A 19,764-nucleotide genomic window follows, 5' to 3' on the forward strand; every position below is an offset into this window, starting at 1 on the left:
TTGACGCAGTGACTGAGATATGAAGATACTGATACTTGCAGGAGAACCCATTGGCTTTTGAGACCAAATACCATTGAAGATGTGCGCCTCTTCGCGACCAGACGAGCGACTTGCGCTTTGGCGCCATCCGGACCCTGCCAGCACTCACTTGGAGAGATTCCGTAGATTTGTAAATCAACGCAGAGGGCTTTCGCTTGTGGTTCGTATTAGTTTCGCCCGAGCAGTCATCAAGACAATGTTGTACATTCCATACCCTGACTCTGTCTTAGACCTATCCCGACCTATACTCGTACTCCATCCAGAAGTACCCTCACTTCTGGGAAGATGTATTCGAATTCTCCGATTTCTTGTATTCGGGAAATTATGAAAGGGTATGTTGTTTCGAGACCGACCACGTTCTATAAGCTGATAGCTTTCTGGGCTATTGACCCTTCGACGCCAATCGACGCATCTCCGAAATGGTTTCCCGGTATCCAGATCAACTTGGCTGAAAATCTCCTTTTTGGACCTGGAAAAGAAGATTACAAGATCGCCGTCACAAGCATTCGAGAAGGGAACACCAGTATCGTTCACACCTCATGGAGTCAGCTCAGGCTACAAGTAGGCAAGATCGCATCCGCCCTGCGAGCCAGCCGCACCCAAAAAGGCGATCGAGTTGCAGTGATAGCGTCTAATAATCTCTATACTATGTCCGTCTTCCTCGCAACACTCTCGATAGGCGCAATATTTACGTCAACCTCTACCGATATGGGGAGCAAAGGAATTCTGGACCGACTGGCTCAGATCCGTCCTAGATTAGTCTTTATGGAAGACTTTGCCGTATATGGCGGCAAGATCACAGACCTCCGGCCCAAGGCGAATGAGATTGTCGAATTTCTCCAGAAAACAATCGAATTCGACAGTTTTATTATGATGCCCAGATTCGAGTTGTTGTCCGACGTATCAAACATACCTCACTGGTACGTCTTTCCCAGAATAAGCCTCCTGAACCAATCTTGCAGTCTGATATTGAACCTAGTCGCTCGTGGGAGAATTTCATGTCTATGGCTACCACCACCGAACTTATTTTTGAGCGTTCAGCGTTCGATCATCCGTGTTTGATACTGTATTCCTCTGGAACTACTGGCCAGCCAAAGTGCATTGTTCACGGTGCAGGTGGCATTATGATCTCCCAAAAGAAAGAACTGTTTTTACATTTTGAAATCGGTTTCGATTCGGCTCAGATGATCTTCACCACGGTAAGAACCTCAGGAGAAGATAATGTGTGATGTGTGATCCACGGAAAAACGCTCATTCTCGCAGACTAGCTGGGCTATGTACAACAAGTCTATCACGAGTCTTCTCAACGGTGCTCGCATTATCACTTATGATGGTAGTCCCTTTTATCCCGATCGAGCTGTGCTACTGAGGATATGTGAGGAGCAAAGGTTGGATGATCGCTAGTTTTCTTTGTCAAGACTAATGCTTCGGCAGATTAACACATCTGGGCATATCTCCCCGCTATCTGGACGAACTCCAGCGTCACAAAATCAGTCCACGCGAAACAGCAAGCCTTTCTAGTCTGAAAATGGTCAATGTCACTGGTGCAGCACTCCTCCCCGAGCAAGCCTGTTGGTTCTACAAGAAAGGATTTCCTCCATATGTCCACCTGGCAAACTCTGCTGGGAGTACAGATACCGCTTGTCAATTTGCTGCTCAAAACGCCTTTCTGCCGGTGTATCCCGGAGAACTACAGTCAGCCACTCTTGGCATGAAAATTGAAGTTTTCGAGCAGCGTGACTATCACGATGGAGATGCAGTAAAGGAAGGACAACCCGTTTCTAAAGGCCAGGCTGGAGAACTAGTGATAACAGCACCGTTCCCTACAATGCCTGTCATGTTCTGGGGCGAGGACGGAGCTCAGCGCTACCATTCTTCCTATTTTGCTGCCTTCAAAGGTATGACATGCAACACTGATTCTTTGCAGTTCCCAGTTCAGATCTGATTGTGCTATAGGTGTCTGGACACAAGGAGATTTTATCAAGATTCACGCAGATACTGGAGGTGTTGAATTCTTGGGACGTTCTGACGGGGTCCTCAATCCTTCTGGTATGTTGTCGATATTTTCCACTTAAGCCGGCCATTTAGTGATCATTATTACAGGAGTCAGATTTGGCTCAGCCGAAATATACAGTGTTCTGCAGAGTTTCCCTGAAGTTGCTGATTCTATATGTGTGGGCCAACGAAGGCGACAAGATTCAGACGAGAGCGTCTTCTTATTTGTTCTCATGCAGCCAGGCAATGAATTCAATACTAGGCTTGTGTCTGATATCAAAGCCCAAATCAGACAACGCCTTTCAGCCCGCCATGTACCGAAATATGTGTTTCAGTGCTGGGAAATCCCGGTAAGGCTCGTCCCTGAGGGTGGTCCCTATCCTACACCACATGCTAACCTAATACTAATTTTAGATGACCCTGACCAACAAAAAGATGGAGTTGCCTGTAAAGAAGATTATTTCAGGCAACTTCAACGTGTCGACGTCATCAATCGCTAATCCAGGGTGCTTGAGATTCTATGAGCAGTTTTGCAAGGTCGAGGATTTAGTTGCGTCGAGTCTTCGCCCAACAGGCCTACAGCCAAAACTCTGAGGCCGCAATATCTGCGCTGCACAAGCCATAGATGATTCGAGGATAAACAATATATCTTTTAGCTCATAAACATCTAGCTCTACTATACAGAGTCACACAGTCTGCGGCTGACAGAGGTTTGAAGCTATTAGTGTGAACTACAATCTGCTAGTTTCTTGTTTGACCTTGATCAGGGCTCTACCGTTAGAAAGAGCTTTTCTGCCGCCCTCTTTGATCACGGTGCAAAAGCGAACTTCCATGATTCTTTCTGCTGATTGCATATTTGCTGGATTCACGTAACCCAAGTTCCACATTTCCACAACAAGAGTTGCACCTGGGTATACGACGCTTGTGAATCTTGCTTGGAACTCACTCAATGCGTCCCCTTCAGTGGCAAAGGCGGATAGCACTACACGTGCAGTGATGTTCCATGTGCAAAGACCGTGGAGGATTGGGCGCTCAAATCCCGCTTTCCGTGCAACAGCCGGATCTGCGTGTAGGGGGTTATAGTCTCCGTTCAGCCTAAGAATTGGTGAGTCAGATCGAGCAGTTCAGCAGTTCTGGGAAGGTGTCATTGATTCAAGACGAAATGCAGGAAGCACTTACCGATAAAGGAGTGTCAATTCAGGTGGGGTTTCAATGACAACCACCTTGTCGGCTGATCGATTATGTGGAGGCGAGAATATGTGCCGACTGGGTCTTTTTGGGCCTCCCCATCCCCCTTGGCCAACTGCAAAGCTCGAGCGCAAGATACGGCAATAGATGTCAGACCCTTCGACAAGCAGAGCCTCTGTCTCGACAACAGTTCCACTGGATCCTTTGTCGTACATGCCAAGGACTCTTGTTTGCAATTCAAACGACCGCCCTACTGACGATATCGGCAAAGTCTTGAATATCTGAATATGACGTTCTCCATCAAGGACTCGCGTCGGGTCAATGACCCGCTCGACCTTGCCCGGGATTGGGGGTGGTTTCAGGACGTTTGAGTAATAGTCCACCACTGTGTTCGAGTTGCCTTTGAATTGCAGGATTACTGGATACGTTGGGAAAGCGGAAAAGCGAGGATGTTTCTCCTGTCGAAGAAGTCAGTTGTCCTGAGCGGAAACCACTGCCGAGGAAGTGGCACTTCATGGCTCGTCTGTTTGATGACTAGATCACAAATCTAACTTACATAGAGGTTTTGCAGCTCCTCCTCGCCGCATCCAATGCTCGCGGCAAATAAAATCAAGTCTCGCTCGTTCCAGCTGCATGGTTGATTTGGGTACTTGTGATCCCTAGCCGAAAGTGCCATTCTGTTTTTGTAGTAGACGACTTTGGCTGTATCCTAGTCGACTTATGGCGCCACAAAGATTCTCTCCTTAGGGAGTAAGCAAGTGTGACTTTAGGCAGAGGAGGTTCAATCACCACACTAATAGCCAGGTCACCAACAATAGGCCTGTTCTACAGGCTTTGGCAAGTGTCAATCCAGGTGGCTTGGAAGTACGGCCGGAGAAGGGATGCAGAGTCGGCCCGCGGATCCTTTACCGCGCGCCCTTTTCCATCAGTCCAAGGCAAGACTTGCATGTATGTGTGCATTGATGTTAACAAATCACATTCCAGTGGCCGACGGCATAGCACGCAACTCTGCTTACTCTCCATAACACAAAGACATATGAGATTAAACCGCGCGGAGAAGAAAGAGGCCTCTAAGAGAGAATTGCACCATGTAGGCATTGGACTTCAGCCAGCTCTCACTCCATTTTGCTCAGCACTCTCGCCACCATTCACAGGGTCTCTTGGCTGGCTTTTGATTCCACCACTTGGGTCAGTTGTGCCCGCCTGGGTGTCAAGATAGTAGCTAATATCACTCTTCCCATCAAACTCGATCGTGCTGAACCCATTTCCCAACCAACCCCATCGGTTCTTGCTCCAATACTCGATGTCGTAATCCTCAAAATTGGGCGTCTCCATAAGGTCGAAAAATGCAAGCCTACTGCCAGGCCACATGACGACCGGGCCGTCTTTCGTGCCTTGCTTGAACCAGCTGGTGCAAGGATCTGAGAATGCTGTGCGGCGCATGTACAACGCGGCATGTTCCATAAAATCCTCGACTGCACTTTCTTTGGGGCATAAGCGTCGAATGTGCTGCTTTCTCATCTTCTTGATAATTTGAGCCACGTAATTCGAACACAACGTAAGCAGCGGAAGTACCGAGCCTTGGGCGACAGGTCCGAATGGCCCAGTATACATGAAGTAATTTGGCATGTTGGCAGCAGCCACGGATATGTAACTGGCAGGGAGCTTCTCCCACTGTTGGGAGAGAACTTTACCATTGAGTCCAACAATTGGGAATCGTGGACGGAACGAAGTGTCAAACCCGGTCGCACAGATGATGACGTCCACCTCTACCTCTTCGCCATCACCAGAGATAAACCCTTTGGGAGTAATGCGGAGGATGTTGTCTGTATAGCACATTGTCTTCTCGGCAACCAGGGCTTCGAGATAACCATTGCCTGGTGTTGGCCGACGGCATCCTACATTGAAATCTTTAGGAATCATTTGATCAACTAGCCGAGGGTTGTGCCCTAGTTTCGTGGACATTTCCTGATAAGCAAACTATTCACGAGTCATTCATCACTTTCTGGTATGATTGTAAAAGGGTGAGAGAATCTTACTTTGTTGGCGTCATCAGACTCTTGGGTGTTTTTCAAAACGAATTTATACCTCTGATTCAGTTCCTGCTCGATTATTTTGCGGTAGACTCTGTACTTTTCCGGGTTCTGTTCCCATATCATTTTCTGCTCTTCTGAATCTGTCGCAGTTCTGTTAGGATCGTAACCTGTACTGCGTGTGCCGCACCAGAATCAAAAATTATACCAGAGGAGGTTACTCACATTCAAAATTTGCCCCGTTCTCGCCAGCATACTTCTGCGCGAAACCAGCTGTAATCCAGGTAGGTGTGCGTACCCAGGTATAAAGCTTTGACACGTCATTGTAGATCGAGGGTACTATCTGAACCCCAGAGCTACCAGATCCGATAACCGCAACGCGTCTACCTTTGAGGTCATATCCTTCGTCATAATTTGCACTGTGGAAGACTTTTCCTTGGAAGGACTCGAATCCCGGAATGGCGGGCCACTTCCAAGCACTGTGATGATTATAGTCAGCTTACAGGAATGCCCGATGGATTTTGTACAAAACCAACTTCAAAAAGCCTGTGCCGCTGACCAAAAGGTCAGTTTCTTCAGTCCACTCCGATACCTCGCCAGCGTGGGTTCGCGTAAGTTGGATCACCCATTTGGAGATATCGTCATTCCAAACCGCGCTCGTGACTGCGATACCGAGTTGAATGTATTTCATCATCCCTTCTTCCTCCACAATTGTTTTCAGATATTCCCATATCTGTTTTGCTCCGCTGTAGTAGCTTTTCCAGCGTGGATTTGGTCTCCAAGCAAACTGGTAGCTTGCGCTGGGAATATCGCAGGCGCACCCCGGGTATCGATTCTCATACCAAGTACCACCAACCTCTTGATTCTTCTCATAGCACACAACCTCAACGTCAAGGCCTTCAAAGGCGATGGGCACATGATGAAGGAAATCAATCCCTGCGGCTCCTGCACCAATCATTGTGACTCTAAATGGCTTATTTGGAGGAGGCTCATTGATCATATGGTCCGAAATAGAGTAGCCTCTGGCAGACGGAATACTCCATTCTGGGTGGTGCAAAGGACGAGACTTGGATGAGGGATGGACACCCGGTGTGTTGCTTCCAAGATTCGGGTGTTGTATTCCGTTGACGCAGTCGTCGTTCGAATGCTGTGTCTCACTCGAAGGAGACATGTTTGCACGTCCAAAATTCAAACTTGGGGGATCCTAACATGCCACACAGATCAGGATGATTATAACAAGGATTGAGTCTTACCGATAAGTCCAATGTAATGTGAATAAGGTCTACCGTAGTGACAGCTCCCGGACATCTTCCTGTGCTTCGCCTTCGGAGTGAGCGCCGAGGATCTCGGGCCGCTGATAATCCCACTGCAATGATACGGCGTCAAGTGATGTGAAGTGAATTGCGAGAATGCTATTTGACCAATTCCTGTCATGCAAGTCCTTCATGCTTGCTCACGCCACCGAGCAGAGTCGCAAGCTTCAGTCATTCGAGCCAATTTGAGGATCTCTTAATATTGAAGTCTTGAATTACTACGAAATTTGAGGCCTGGACATCAATCTTAGCAATCCAGTATGGCGAAGACTTCATCATATGTGATTGGAGTTGGTTTAACCAGATTCATCAAACCGAGAGGTCTTGTGGACTACCCGGAGCTTGGTTTTGAGGCCGGCATCAAAGCCATGGTAGATGCCGGCATCAACTATGACCAGGTGGATCAGGGAATCGCCTGCTACTGCTATGGTGACTCAACATGCGGACAGCGAGTCTTCTATCAATTTGGTATGCAATCACTCAAGGACGTGATTCAGTTTCGCTGCTAACAGTTCACAGGCATGACACAAATCCCTATTTATAATGTGAACAACAATTGCTCTACGGGTTCTACAGGTCTATTCATGGCATCTCAGCTCATCGGAGGCGGTCTAGCGAACTGCATCCTCATAGTTGGATTTGAGAAAATGGCAGCCGGGTCGCTCAAGTCTGCATACAGTGATCGAGCTCCGCCCAATGAGAAAACCGTCGAAATGATCAGAAAGACCCGTGGCTATGATGATCGAGTTCCTCGAGCCCCACAGACGTTTGGAAATGCTGGGCGTGAATATATGGAGAAGTTTGGAGCCACGCTGGAGGACTTTGCTGAGATTGCTCGAGTGAATCATCTACATTCGGCCAAAAACCCGTACAGTCAGTTTCAAGACGTATACACCCTGGAACAGATCATGCAGAGTCCCATGATCCACTCTCCCCTAACCAAGTTACAGTGGTACGTGTAATGCGAGTGACAAGAAAACAAATGCTGACGGCTTTTTTGTACTTCATAGTTGTCCGACTTCGGATGGAGCAGCTGCAGCAGTGGTGGTGTCACAGCAATTTCTTGACGCTCATCCAGATCTTAAATCCCAGGCAATTTTGATCGCAGGTTGTTCGTTAGCAACAGATTCTCCTAACCTATACTCAACATCTGCCATCGATCTGGTGGGGTTTCAGATGACCAAAAGAGCCTCCCAGCAAGCTATGGCGCAAGCCGGAATTACTCCGGAAGACGTCAAAATCTGCGAGCTTCATGATTGCTTTTCTGCCAATGAGATGATAACAATCGATGGACTTGGACTATGTGCGCCTGGTAAGGCCCACGAGTTTGTCCGCCAGGGAAATATCACCTACGGTGGAAAGGTTGTAATCAACCCCTCGGGAGGTCTCATCTCCAAAGGCCATCCTCTCGGGGCCACAGGTCTAGCTCAATGTGCAGAGTTGAACTGGCAACTTCGAGGCTGGGCGACCAACAGACTAGTTGAAGGAGCTTCAGTCGCCTTGCAACATAATCTTGGACTCGGCGGTGCTGCGGTTGTCACAGTCTATAAACGGTGGGATCATCAGGTCAACACTCTGGTTCCTCATGTGGAAACAGTGTCTCGGCTGGGGTACAATCCGGCCACAGAGGCGAGGCCAATTACGAACACGGATATTGAGAAAGCGAGGAGTCGTCGTAGTCATAGCACGTGGATGGAAGTGGTCGAACGAAAGATCTCTGCGGTGTTGTAGAGTGCTCTTTTGGAATATGCTCTCCATACATCAGTACCTTTCCTCGGAGAGATACCCTCGGCTGGCCTACCGAGACGTCAATTCTTTGAATATCAGGAAAAATGAACATAGCAGATTTTTTCCTCGCTCATCTTCAATCATACATGTCGTATTCGTAAGCTGTCCTATTGAGTTGCAGATAACACAACCATGCCTAAAGCAATTGTCATGTTGGAGACACCGGGGAAACCTGGTGAAAAATACTGGCCGTGAGTTGTCTACATGGGATTGAGTGAACTTATGGACCTGAGAAATATCATCTAGGCTGCAGACTATAGAAGTTCCCTTTCCAAAGCCAGCACAGGAAGAGGTCGTCGTCAAGATCTCGTGCGCATCACTGAACCATCGAGACCTTTTTGCCCGTCAGGGCTTATATCGCGGTGCTGCTGCCGGAGTGCCAATCATGGCCGATGGTGTAGGCGTTGTTGTGGCCTGTGGATCGGAAGAAATCCAGAAGCAATGGCAGGGTAAACGGGTTTTGTTGGCTCCAGCTAGGGGGTAAGGAACACGAGTCTCTGAACCTCAGAGTCCGTACGACTAATATCCGTGAGAACAGATGGGAGAATGACCTATCCGGTCCTGAGTCGGAATTTGCAATTCTGGGCGGTACAGCGAAATTGAAGAACGGATGCTGCCAGGAATACATTGCCGTTCCCTCATCTGAAATCGAACTTTGTCCAGCTCATCTTTCTGACCAAGAAGCAGCCGCGATTCCCTTGGCTGCACTCACGGCCTGGCGAGCAACGATTGTCAAAGCTGGAGTCCAAGAAGGTCACAATGTTTTAATCACTGGCATTGGTGGAGGTGTGGCGCTGTTCTGCCTCCAGTTTTCTCTGGCCCAGGGAGCGAATGTATTCGTATCATCAGGGTCAGAGGACAAAATTGCCAGAGCAAAAGCTCTTGGAGCCACTGGGGGTGTCAATTATAATAATCCACAATGGGATCAGCAGTTGAGAGCGATTCTGCCGTCAGAAAGATCATTCCTGGACACCGTTATTGATGGGGCTGGAGGCGACATTGTAACGAGATCGTTGAGCATGCTTAAAGCGGGAGGCATCATCTCCAGCTATGGCATGACTCTTGGGCCCAAAGTCATATTTACTATGCCGGCTGTTATGAAGAATATTGAGGTTTGTGCACGAGAAAACTTCCTCTTCGTTATTCCATGGCAGCTCAGGCTAACTTGATCAACAGTTGAGAGGATCGACAATGGGGTCAAGACAGGAATTCAAGCAGCTAGTTGGCTTTATCAAAGACAAGAAAATGAGGCCGGTTGTTGATTCGATTCACAGCTTCAGTCAGGTGGAGGATGCCTTCAACTTGATGAGAAGAGGAAAGAACTTTGGCAAGATTGTCATACAAGTCAAGGGCCATCGGACTTCGAACTTATAGGGAAAGCGAAAAAGTGAGATTTGAATAGTGGTGATTGCTTTTGCCGTCGATTAACAACAAGGTGCCCTGTTGGGATATGTCGTCAACCATCGTATAAAGATCTAATGAGAAACTAGCCCTCCATCAATAATCAGATCAGATCCTGTCGTATATGCCGATGCATTTGACAATAGCAGAGCGACTGCTCCCTTGAGATCACGACGGTCCCCTACCCGCCTCATGGGTACATTCGCACTAAGTTCCTGGAGGATATTTGGCCGCTTATCAATATCACGGATAGCCATATCAGTGAGCATGAATCTGAACGCGACCATATCAGTAACGTATATCTCGGAATCTAGGTTGTTCCACATACCCTGGGCTGATCGTGTTCACTCGAATGTTATATTGAACAAGCTCGTCGGCTATAGCGCGGCACAAGGAGAGAACGGCGCCTTTGGATGCACAATATGCCGATACAGTCTTTCCTGGTACCGAGCAGTGTGCTCCGATTGAGGACACCAGAAGTATACTTCCAGGAGTCCTCTGAGCAACCATCTGCTTAGCAGCCAATTGAGCTGTAAGGTATGTGCCCAAAACCTAGAGAGGTTAGAGGGAAATAACAAATTGAGATGGACATGTTCCGATTCCAACATAAAATTCGACTTCTTACATTGACATTGAGTATCGACATGACATCAGCGGGCGTCTGGTCGAGGAAGGGCTTCTCCTTTGCAATTCCGGCAGCCGTTATACTGACTTCATGGTTAGACATCGATGGAGACACTCCGGTCTAGCCTTCAAATAGGGAGTCAAATTGACCACTTACCAATGGTCAATCCGACCAAAGTCCTTGACTATTTGATCAAATGTTTGCTCGAGCATTTCCAAGTTCGTGACGTCGGTTCTAAGGGAAGGGTCAAGGTCGGCCCATCGGATCAGAATTGCTGTTGACGATTCCTTGAGACCCAGCTCACCTATAGAATTTGGCCTTCACACGAAGCTCATCTTTCAAGAGGCAAAAATCATCATGCGGCTTCTCTGATAGGTCTAATGCCGCGATGTTGGCGCCGAGTTCAGCACATGCCCACGCAAATGTCAGACCAAGGCCGCGAGCACCACCTGTCCGAGTCAAACATCAGTTCTAGGATCGTTTTACCAACTTCGTCCCAGAGCAGGGATTTTGGGCAATAGACCTGATATAACGACAGTCTTTTCTTTCAGAGAGAAGAGATCGAGGAGAGCTTCAAGGCGGTAGGCATCGGTGTTTACGGAGGGTGCAGCCATGATTGCAACAACCAGCGAGCAAGCAATTAGTTAATCAGCTCATTGATCTTCTCCCACCGTCTTCGAATCTTATGCATATCATATTTGACAACATCATGCAAGGGTACCGATGGGATTGACTCGCAAAGAACGCTTGAATCCTCCCCCGAAGCCCCCGGACCTTTTACCGTGGAGCTATTACCACTATTGAATGGCAACCTCACCGACTCCTAGCTCCGCTTGTCATTCCGCGGTAGCACTCCGATACACCTATTAGGATTGATTGTGGACTTCAGGAGTACCAGTGAGAATGAAGGAGCACCAATCACCTTACCCATCACAAGAAATGTCACCACCATTGAACCATTGAGACCTTCGCACGATTGCAAGCCCGGGTGAGCCCAAATTTGAGTCAAGCAGTCAGTACGAATGGAAGAGAAGAGATAGTGCTTTGGATACGGTAGATTTCTTTTCTGTCAGATACGAAATCATATATTGCCTTTTACTCGGCGGATCACGGCTTGCTCAGTTGGAGATATGAAATTGGCAAGATGAGAGCAAGTATGGTCGTCCAGAAGACTTCAAGCTTAGTCATAGTCATTATGCCGGCCACCCTGAACGACGTGTTAATATCCTTCCCTTCTCCCGTCTAACAGGCGCGAACTTTCTAGAACCAGAGTCCTTCCAAATGAAAGTGTCTTGGCTAGTAAATGTAGCGGAATTGCGGATTCTGAAGTTCATCGTTAGCTTTTGAGTGATTGTAGACTTGGTGTAATTAGAAGGATGTTACCATTCTATCTGTGAGATCGTCCTCGTAAGCGTGGTCGAATCCCTCCTCGACCCCGCTCTCATCTCTCTTCCTATTTTCTCTTATGCATAGGTAGCGATAGATCAAGGTCAGGGCCTGTGTGAGGACTGCAGTGATCAGGACGATGATAAAGGCAGTAGCATATCGTGGTGCATCATTCTGCCTGAAGATCCTGTTCGCAGCATCTCGGTCAGTGGGTGGGTGCGTGTGATCAACACGATACGTACAGTGGGCCTGCAATATTACCCAGGCAGTACCCAACGAACAACCCTGCAGAATACACTGTCTTCTTGGTGTAGCCGGCGCAGTTGGCGATGGTCAGCCCAAGTAGAACAGCGTAAGTTCCTCCAAAAGATGCAATGACGAATACCGCAAAGAGTAAGCCACCTAGTTCATGGCGTGGAAGAAGCCAGAGCAGCAAAGACGCAACGACCGTAGGGACCTGACAGATCAACATGATGAGGGTCCTCGAATTTTGATATCGATATGCTAGATAGCAAGCCCCGAGCTCGACGGTTCCAACAAAGACTCCTGCGGGAACGGTGAGGAGTAATGAGTTCAATGCGCTGAATCCGAAGCCTTGTTTCGGTGCATTTAGTAAGATCATGATCAAGAACACACAAATAAAGAACTAACCGTGGACAATGATAGGAGTGAACTGTGAAAAGACTGTTAGTTTGGTTCTTCTCCAATAAGCAGAAAAGGGACAGGTTATCCGCACCGTGGAAAAAGGTCCGTTGGCAAACATCATGAAAAAAGCCATGAAGATACAAAGCCAAAATTTGACGTCGGTCAAGCTTTCAACTAGTTGAGAGTTCTTCCAGTGGAGATTGCGGACACCACTGTTGTTCTTCCGGAGGCGAGCAACGGCAATGTAGCGCTCACGTGTCGTAAATCCTTTGGCTCGAATGGGGTCGGCCGGCAAGAAGAAATAGACCACGAAAGCCCAAAGGACAGTGATTCCTCCAGCCACCAGATACATGTACTGCCAGGAGTTCAGCGCACCACCTCTTATCTGTCCAAGGCCATAATTGACAAGAGGAGACATTGCTCCAAAGTATCCAGTGCAACAGAACCATGCCTAGGAATCGTGTAAGCATGAGGGCCATGTTATGACAACAGGAAGTCTTGAAACCCACTCCCATTCGAAGCGCTTGCTCAGCTTTAAGTACTCTAGTGTCAGTGAAATTTCAATAGAATTAGATGAGCTCCGGATGGCAGGAACTAACATTTTTCATACCAACCCCCAACAACAAGCATAAAGATTGGCGAGATCCCTGCTTCCAAAAAGCCAAGGAAGAATCTTTGTGCGTACAGTCCTTGGAAATTTGTGCATCCCGCTGTGGCCATAAGGGAGACTCCCCACAAGAGAACCAGGCCACCTGCAACACGCTCGATCGGATAGCGTTGAGCAAGCACTGTGGAAGGATATGAGCCTGACAGAAAGCCGAGGTAAAATATGGCGGAGCTGAAGGTATCTGTGACAAGGTTATGGTTGGTGAGGGCGCAGTTGATTATACTGGAACAGGCAAGCATACAGCGATTACCAACGCTCAGATTCAAGTCGTCGCGTAATCCAAAGATAGCCTATATGATGATTAGTCTCTAGCGGAAATTGACGAGATATTGGATCTGTGTTATTACCGCTTGTGACAACATGGCTTTGTCATAGTACTGCAACCCATAACTGTCGAACTAATCAGCCAGGCACCAACGAAGTCTTTTTATGTTGCCGGACTCACGTCAAGCACAGTAGAGGGAGTAGACTCCAGTCAATCTTGCGTAGGATGCGTTTTTCCTCTGCTGGCTCCCATTCATTTGATCCGTGCTCTTCGGCAATGACTTTGAGTGCTTCATCATTGTGTAAGGTGTCGATTTTGTCTTGAGTTTCAATCTGGATGGGATGTTCCATGTTCTGCACGGTGGGCTTTTCGCCATTGACATGGGAAGACATTATGTTCCTTTTGCAGATGTGTTTAGCTTTCGGCGGATGTTGATCTGATGAGCAATCCTGTGGCTTCCTCTGGAAGGTTATACCAAATGCCGTGTACCCCAGACTGGAGGTGTCTCAATAATGACTTGGCGGGGTCCCCAGATTTACAGACTCACCGTGGAGTGCGACCGCAGTCAGTCGGGAGTGGAGAGTCATAGCGCATCAGTCCACCCGTGGGAAGATATCCGTGGATCGGAGCCCGAAAGGAAGGGAATGGTACCGCGGTGGAAAAGGCCATGGATATGCTGACCGAATCATCTGAACTGTGAAGAGATCACTTCTAATCAAACTCACCGTCAGAACCCGCGGTTCTATTCATACAACTAGAGTGGTGTGCCCCATAACCATAGGTCACAGAGAGGCGGCGACGGACCTGGGATGCATCAGGAACGTTTGAGGCTTGGCCCAGCAACATGAAAGTCAGAGAAGTAGTAGGATCATACTGATGAGATTACTGATGAGAAGCTGGAGATGGCAGTTTGAGATGATGTTAGGATTCTGATCAGGGGATTGGTCTCAACCAGCTGGGAAGCAGGGCAAAGGAAGAAACATCAAGATAGGGTAGGAGCGAGGCTGGATGAAACGAGGCTGAAAAGTGGATGAAGTCACGTGAGCCAAATGTCGACAAGTTTTGATTTGAGCACGAGACTACGCAGATAGAGAGGCTCCTAACTCAGCCGAAGCAAACAAAGACTCGCCGGAAGATTGACAATGTCCCCATTAAGGCTGCCAGCTCAGTCTCTGGCGACTTTCCCTTTGCTTTTTGCCGCAATTCCCGGCAATAAACTTTACATAAAAAGGTACCTCCATGGCTGTCTGGACCCCCAAGCAGTTACACACTAGCTGTGAATTTTTGCACAGGGACGAGGCCCACACAGAAGCCTCCTTCATCAGCCCACTTTACCAACCAGTGAAGGCTTGGGTAGAGGCACAACGATTAGATTGGCCTGGCGCACTATTCTCAGTATCAGTGAGGAAAAAAATATTACTGCGCTCTCTAGGACAAGATTATCATCGTATGACATGACATCTGGGGTAAATGATGCCGACTACATGTACTCCGTATATCATGCTATAGATTATTGCTCGCCATAGATAACCAACTCCAAGTGGAAACGCAGCAGACCCTCAAAGGAGCTGAATTAATACCGTTGACATACGCCGAGGCATTAGCACAAAGTATGACTACTGCTAGCCCCCTTGGCAGTCAATCAGTGGGTTGATACATCATAAGGGACTATAGCTAGCGTATATTGGCAGCTCTAGCAGGGACGACATCCTTGACATGCTATATAGCCCCAACGATATGGCACACGGCCTGGCAACACACCAAGACTCCTATGGACATCTCAAAAGCCTTGTCGTTCTTGGTATTGCGTCGACAAACAATCTGATTAGATAGATGATCTGATTGTTCCGTCCGAAATCGCTCCACTGTTCTGCGCGATCATCCTTCGCTTTCTTGGACTCCCTAAGGCTCGCCCTGACCTCAATCACAAGAACCAGATCGAACGATCCTGGGCCGCTGATGGCTACTTCGCCATCATCGGCCATTACAGGCTTGCAATTATATCGTTCGAGCGACACCGGAGGGTTTCAGAAAATAATCTCATCTCGATGCCAACTCCGAGCCCCCAAGAACTAAAGCGTCAGAGAACATGAAGCCACGTTCCAAGCCTCATAAGTCGCCAAGCCGATAAGATAGGTATCTCAAAATCATAATGCCTGCCCATGCACATCTTTCTTGTGTCGCAGCATGTTGACTTCGGAGCGTTGATGCGCGCAAGCCGTTTGCTGCTTCACCAGTGGACCCTGACTTTGTGCTTTGAGAACACCCAAAGGGTCATGTAAGATCTGCTCGGAGGGATGATCGGATTGTATATGTCTGTGTTTGTGTCATGATGCACCTTCATCCCATTGACTCTCTGATCGATCTTGGCTTCCGGCTCCCACTTCTGAATTGGGCTGTTATGTCATGTGGTGATGTCCAGCTTTCTTCGAAAATCCCCTTACCGCCGATTCTAGTCTGTGACGCATGCAGCCTTTCGGCGTAGGCGATATCATTTACCGTCATAGGTGGAGTATGCAACCTGGGCCGAGGAGACAAGATGGGGCATTGAGACGACTTTTCACCTCTATTCTTTATGGATTATATCTACTCTGCCTGATTCTGTCATCACTGACCCCAGCCTCGTCTCCTTCAGCTCTTTCTTTGCTAAAGTTACGTATATTGGGTGCAGCTCACCTCCCACTCCACCTCTTTTCCACAGATATTGAGATTTCCATCGCTTGTCTGGAGCCATGGTTTTCGGAATTGGCAAACTCGCCGGCGGCAACCCTGGCGGGAACTTGCCAACAGTCGACCCGCAAGATCAGCAAGAGCAGGATGCCCTTTCTACGCAGGAGAAGGGCACTGATGTTTCGCCATCTCGAGACAGCCAGAGCAGCGACGAAATTAACCCTGATGCCCCCGATGGTGTGAAGAAGTCCGAGATCACTGCCAGCAATTGGACTGTGCCAACCCTACTCATGGCCTATGTTTGGTATGGTCCTCCCTGAATTTGTGAACGGTTTTGAGTCGACGCTTGTTTCTAACCGATCCTACAGCGTCTTCATTATCATGTTCGTCAACTCGCTGCAGATGCAGATCTCATTCAACGTACTTCCCTATGTCACCAGTTCCTTCTCATTGCACTCGCTGACGGCCACCACTGGTGTCGTCTCATCGATCGTCGGTGGTGTTTCTCGGCTTCCTCTCGCCCGCCTTCTCGATGTCGTTGGTCGCGGTGAAGGTTTTGTTCTCATGGTGTTTCTGACCACGATTGCAATCATCATGATGGCGACCTGCAACAATGTCGAGACCTATGCGGCCGCTCAGGTCTTCTACTGGATCGGTATGAATGGCATGGATTTCGTCCTCGACGTGTTTATTGCCGACACCTCGTCTCTGAAGAATCGAGCCATCATGTATGCCTTCACCACTTCTCCATTTATTGCAACAACCTTCGCTGGACCCGCCGCTGCTGGAAATTTCATCGATGGGGCAGGTTGGCGTTGGGCATATGGCACATTCGCCATTGTTACTCCGGCCATGACACTTCCTTTCATCGCACTGTATTGGTGGAAGGTCAGACAGGCCAGATCTGAGGAGAAATTGGTCAAACAGCCGTCTGGTCGCACATTTGCCCAGTCGGTCAAGTATTACTTGATCGAATTCGATGTGCTGGGATTGTTGCTAATCTGTGCTGGTTTCTCCATGTTTCTCCTGCCCTTTTCTCTGGCTTCCTACCAGGCTGATCAGTGGCGATCTCCTATGATCATCTGCCTATTGGTATTTGGTTTGGTCTCCCTCGTTCTCTTCGCCATTTGGGAGAAGTTCTTTGCGCCACGCAGTTTCATGCCCTTTTGGATGCTGAAGAACCGCACCGTTCTCGGTGCCTGTCTCTCAGCTGGAACCAACTTCATCTCATTCTATTGCTGGAACGCTCTCTTCCGTTCTTACCTCCAGGTGGTGCACAACGTGAGCATCGCTGAGGCTGGCTATATCGCCAACATTTTCAACCTGGGCTCTTGTGCCTTTGCTTTTGTGGTTGCGGCCTTGGTCCGTGGTACCCACCGGTTCAAATGGATCGCCTTGACCTTCACCCCCCTTCAAATTCTAGGCACTGGTTTGATGATCCACTTCCGACAACCCAACCAAGCCATTGGCTACGTCATAATGTGCCAGATCTTCATCGCCTTCGCTCGAGGAGCTCTGGTCATTTGCGAACAAATTGCAGTCATGGCAGCTGTACCGCATGAAAATGTCGCCGTCGCCCTTGCTCTTCACAGCATGTTCGCCAGTGTTGGCAATGCAATCGGGGCGTCTCTTTCAGGCGGTATCTGGACAAATATTCTGCCCGAGAGACTCGAGCGGTATCTCCCTGAAGAGCTACAACCTGAGGCGTCCACCATTTACGGAGATCTCACTGTTCAGCTCAGTTACCCCATGGGTAGCCCTGCCAGGGATGCCATCCTCCAGGCTTATGGCGATGTGCAGAGATTGATGACTATTGCCGCAACCTGCTTCTTGGTCCTTACGCTTCTCTGCGTAATAATTTGGCGGAATATCAACCTCAAGGAAGTCAAAGAGGTGAAAGGTCTTGCATTTTAAGCAGGCTTACGACCAGTTTGAGGGCGGCGGAAGTTTCTTGTATCTCATATATCCATATAATTTAACCTAGTATCCTATATATCAATCTGCGGGATTTCTCGAATCAACTTTCAACGTTGGGCAACCCATCATGTATCAATAATATTGCAAAGCGGCCTTGACTATATAGGTTACAAATTACTAATTGGTATCGTGCTTGAATTGAGATTTCCAACCCTGGCCTAGCAGCACGTTCGTCTGGTTTTACTTAATATCCTCTCCCGGCTTTAAGTGTCTAACTCCAGATTTGGGGCAGGGTCAACATTTCATGCTCCAATCACTGCACTCAAACTCCCACACTTATTTTGTCGGACCAGAACAGCGGGATCTCTTAGGGCCCCTCGGCCCTGGTCACGGGGATAAGGCGTGGTTAGGTATTCTGACTCTCTCATCCGAACGAAGGTTGATTCCAAATTACGCCCACCCGCATCATTCTTACAGCTTGATGAGACATAGGCCACCACAAAAACCACGACTATCTCAACCGAACGAAGGTCGATTTCAAATACACCCCATCCATATTATTCTTATAGTTGATGAGACATACTCTACTATAAAAACCACGACTCACTCATCCGAACAAAAGTCGATACCAACAAATTACCCCCACCAGCATCATTCTTACGGTTGATGAGACACAGGCTACCACAAAAACCAAAGGTTTGTCGCAAGATCCGTTTGTCTTGACTGACTCGCCGATTCACCTGGCGTTCTGAAAATTGCAAGTTCGAATAACTTGTCGCTACACTATGCCTGGACGAGTATTTTTTGTCACTGGTACTTCCAGCGGGTTCGGTAAGAACCTGGTAGAGGAGATTCTAACCCAAGGCGACAAGGTGGTCGCGACCACACGAGATCCCACAAAGTTAAACTTTGAGACAGCAACAAAAGACAACTTTGCCGCAGTCGCTCTTGACGTTACCGACATAAAGTCAGTGGACCAGGCGTTCGAGACTGCAATCAAAGCTTTTGGCAGAGTAGATGTGGTGATCAACAATGCTGGGTTCGGTCTATCCGGCCCATTTGAAGAACTGGACCCAGCTCAAATTACACAGCAGATGAACATTAATTTCATCGGATGCATCAACGTCACCCGAACAGCAATGAGAGTCATGCGTGAGCAAATGCCTCAAGGTGGATTGATCCAGCAAATTTCAAGCATGGCTGGACAAAAAGGCATGCCGACCTTCAGCATCTACTGTGCAAGCAAATGGGCTCTTGAAGGATTCACTGAAGGAGTCGCACAAGAGGTGAAACCAGAATGGGGAATTAAGTTCACTTGCATCGAGCCTGGAGGGTTTAGGTACGAACTGCCGTTGATGAGACCTGTTCTTAAAAGCTGACAATTTATTTTGTAGGACCAACTGGGCTGGGGCATCGATGGAGTTCCCTAAGCAGAGGCTGGAAGCTTACGACCATCTCGATGCTAGGGAAAGGATGGGCAAGAGGAATGGGAATCAACCTGGTGACCCGCTCAAGGCAAGCAAGGCGATCTATCAACTTGCTGTCATGGAGGAACCACCCGCAAGGATTGCTTTGGGTTCGGATGCGTATCAATTAGTGATGACCAAGTTGGACGACTATCGGAAAATCTATACAAAGTATGAGGATTTGTCTCGCAGTACTGATATCCAGGAGTGATCAAAGTGAAGGTGTCGCATTACATGGTCGCAGAATGTTTGAGCTAGCGCGCGATTTAGATCCAAAACATTGGGGATGATTCCTCCAGTGTTATACCAGGGAGAGTAGTCTTAACATCTTGTACCTCTAGGATCCTGAGAACCATCTCTGGTAGA

General features: G+C 48.3%; 2 protein-coding genes across 3 annotated transcripts; one reads left to right on the plus strand and one right to left on the minus strand.

Annotated features, from left to right (window-relative positions):
* Window positions 1-11,678: 11,678 nt before the first annotated feature.
* Window positions 11,679-13,873, minus strand: PV10_05200 (the record flags this gene model as incomplete). 2 transcript variants are annotated; one of them, XM_016369828.1, is made up of 10 exons in its annotated part: window positions 11,679-11,705; window positions 11,766-11,955; window positions 12,011-12,362; window positions 12,420-12,441; window positions 12,505-12,864; window positions 12,923-12,945; window positions 13,013-13,261; window positions 13,322-13,370; window positions 13,428-13,470; window positions 13,526-13,873. In XM_016369828.1, 10 exons carry the CDS (start codon window positions 13,735-13,737, stop codon window positions 11,679-11,681), a joined length of 1,527 nt encoding a protein of 508 aa, XP_016225616.1. The 2 variants fall into 2 exon arrangements, with proteins under 2 accessions (XP_016225616.1, XP_016225617.1); XM_016369829.1 differs by lacking the exons at window positions 11,679-11,705; window positions 11,766-11,955 and having other exon boundaries at window positions 11,982-12,362; window positions 13,526-13,737.
* A 4,522-nt stretch (window positions 13,874-18,395) lies between these two features.
* PV10_05201 (uncharacterized protein) lies at window positions 18,396-19,739 on the plus strand. Its single transcript, XM_016369830.1, has 2 exons — window positions 18,396-19,271; window positions 19,327-19,739. Exons 1-2 carry the CDS (start codon window positions 18,718-18,720, stop codon window positions 19,607-19,609), a joined length of 837 nt encoding a protein of 278 aa, XP_016225618.1. The 5' UTR covers window positions 18,396-18,717; the 3' UTR covers window positions 19,610-19,739.
* The last annotated feature ends 25 nt before the right edge of the window (window positions 19,740-19,764 follow it).

Source organism: Exophiala mesophila (genome assembly GCF_000836275.1).
Source record: "Exophiala mesophila strain CBS 40295 unplaced genomic scaffold supercont1.3, whole genome shotgun sequence".
Lineage (NCBI taxonomy): Eukaryota > Fungi > Ascomycota > Eurotiomycetes > Chaetothyriales > Herpotrichiellaceae > Exophiala > Exophiala mesophila.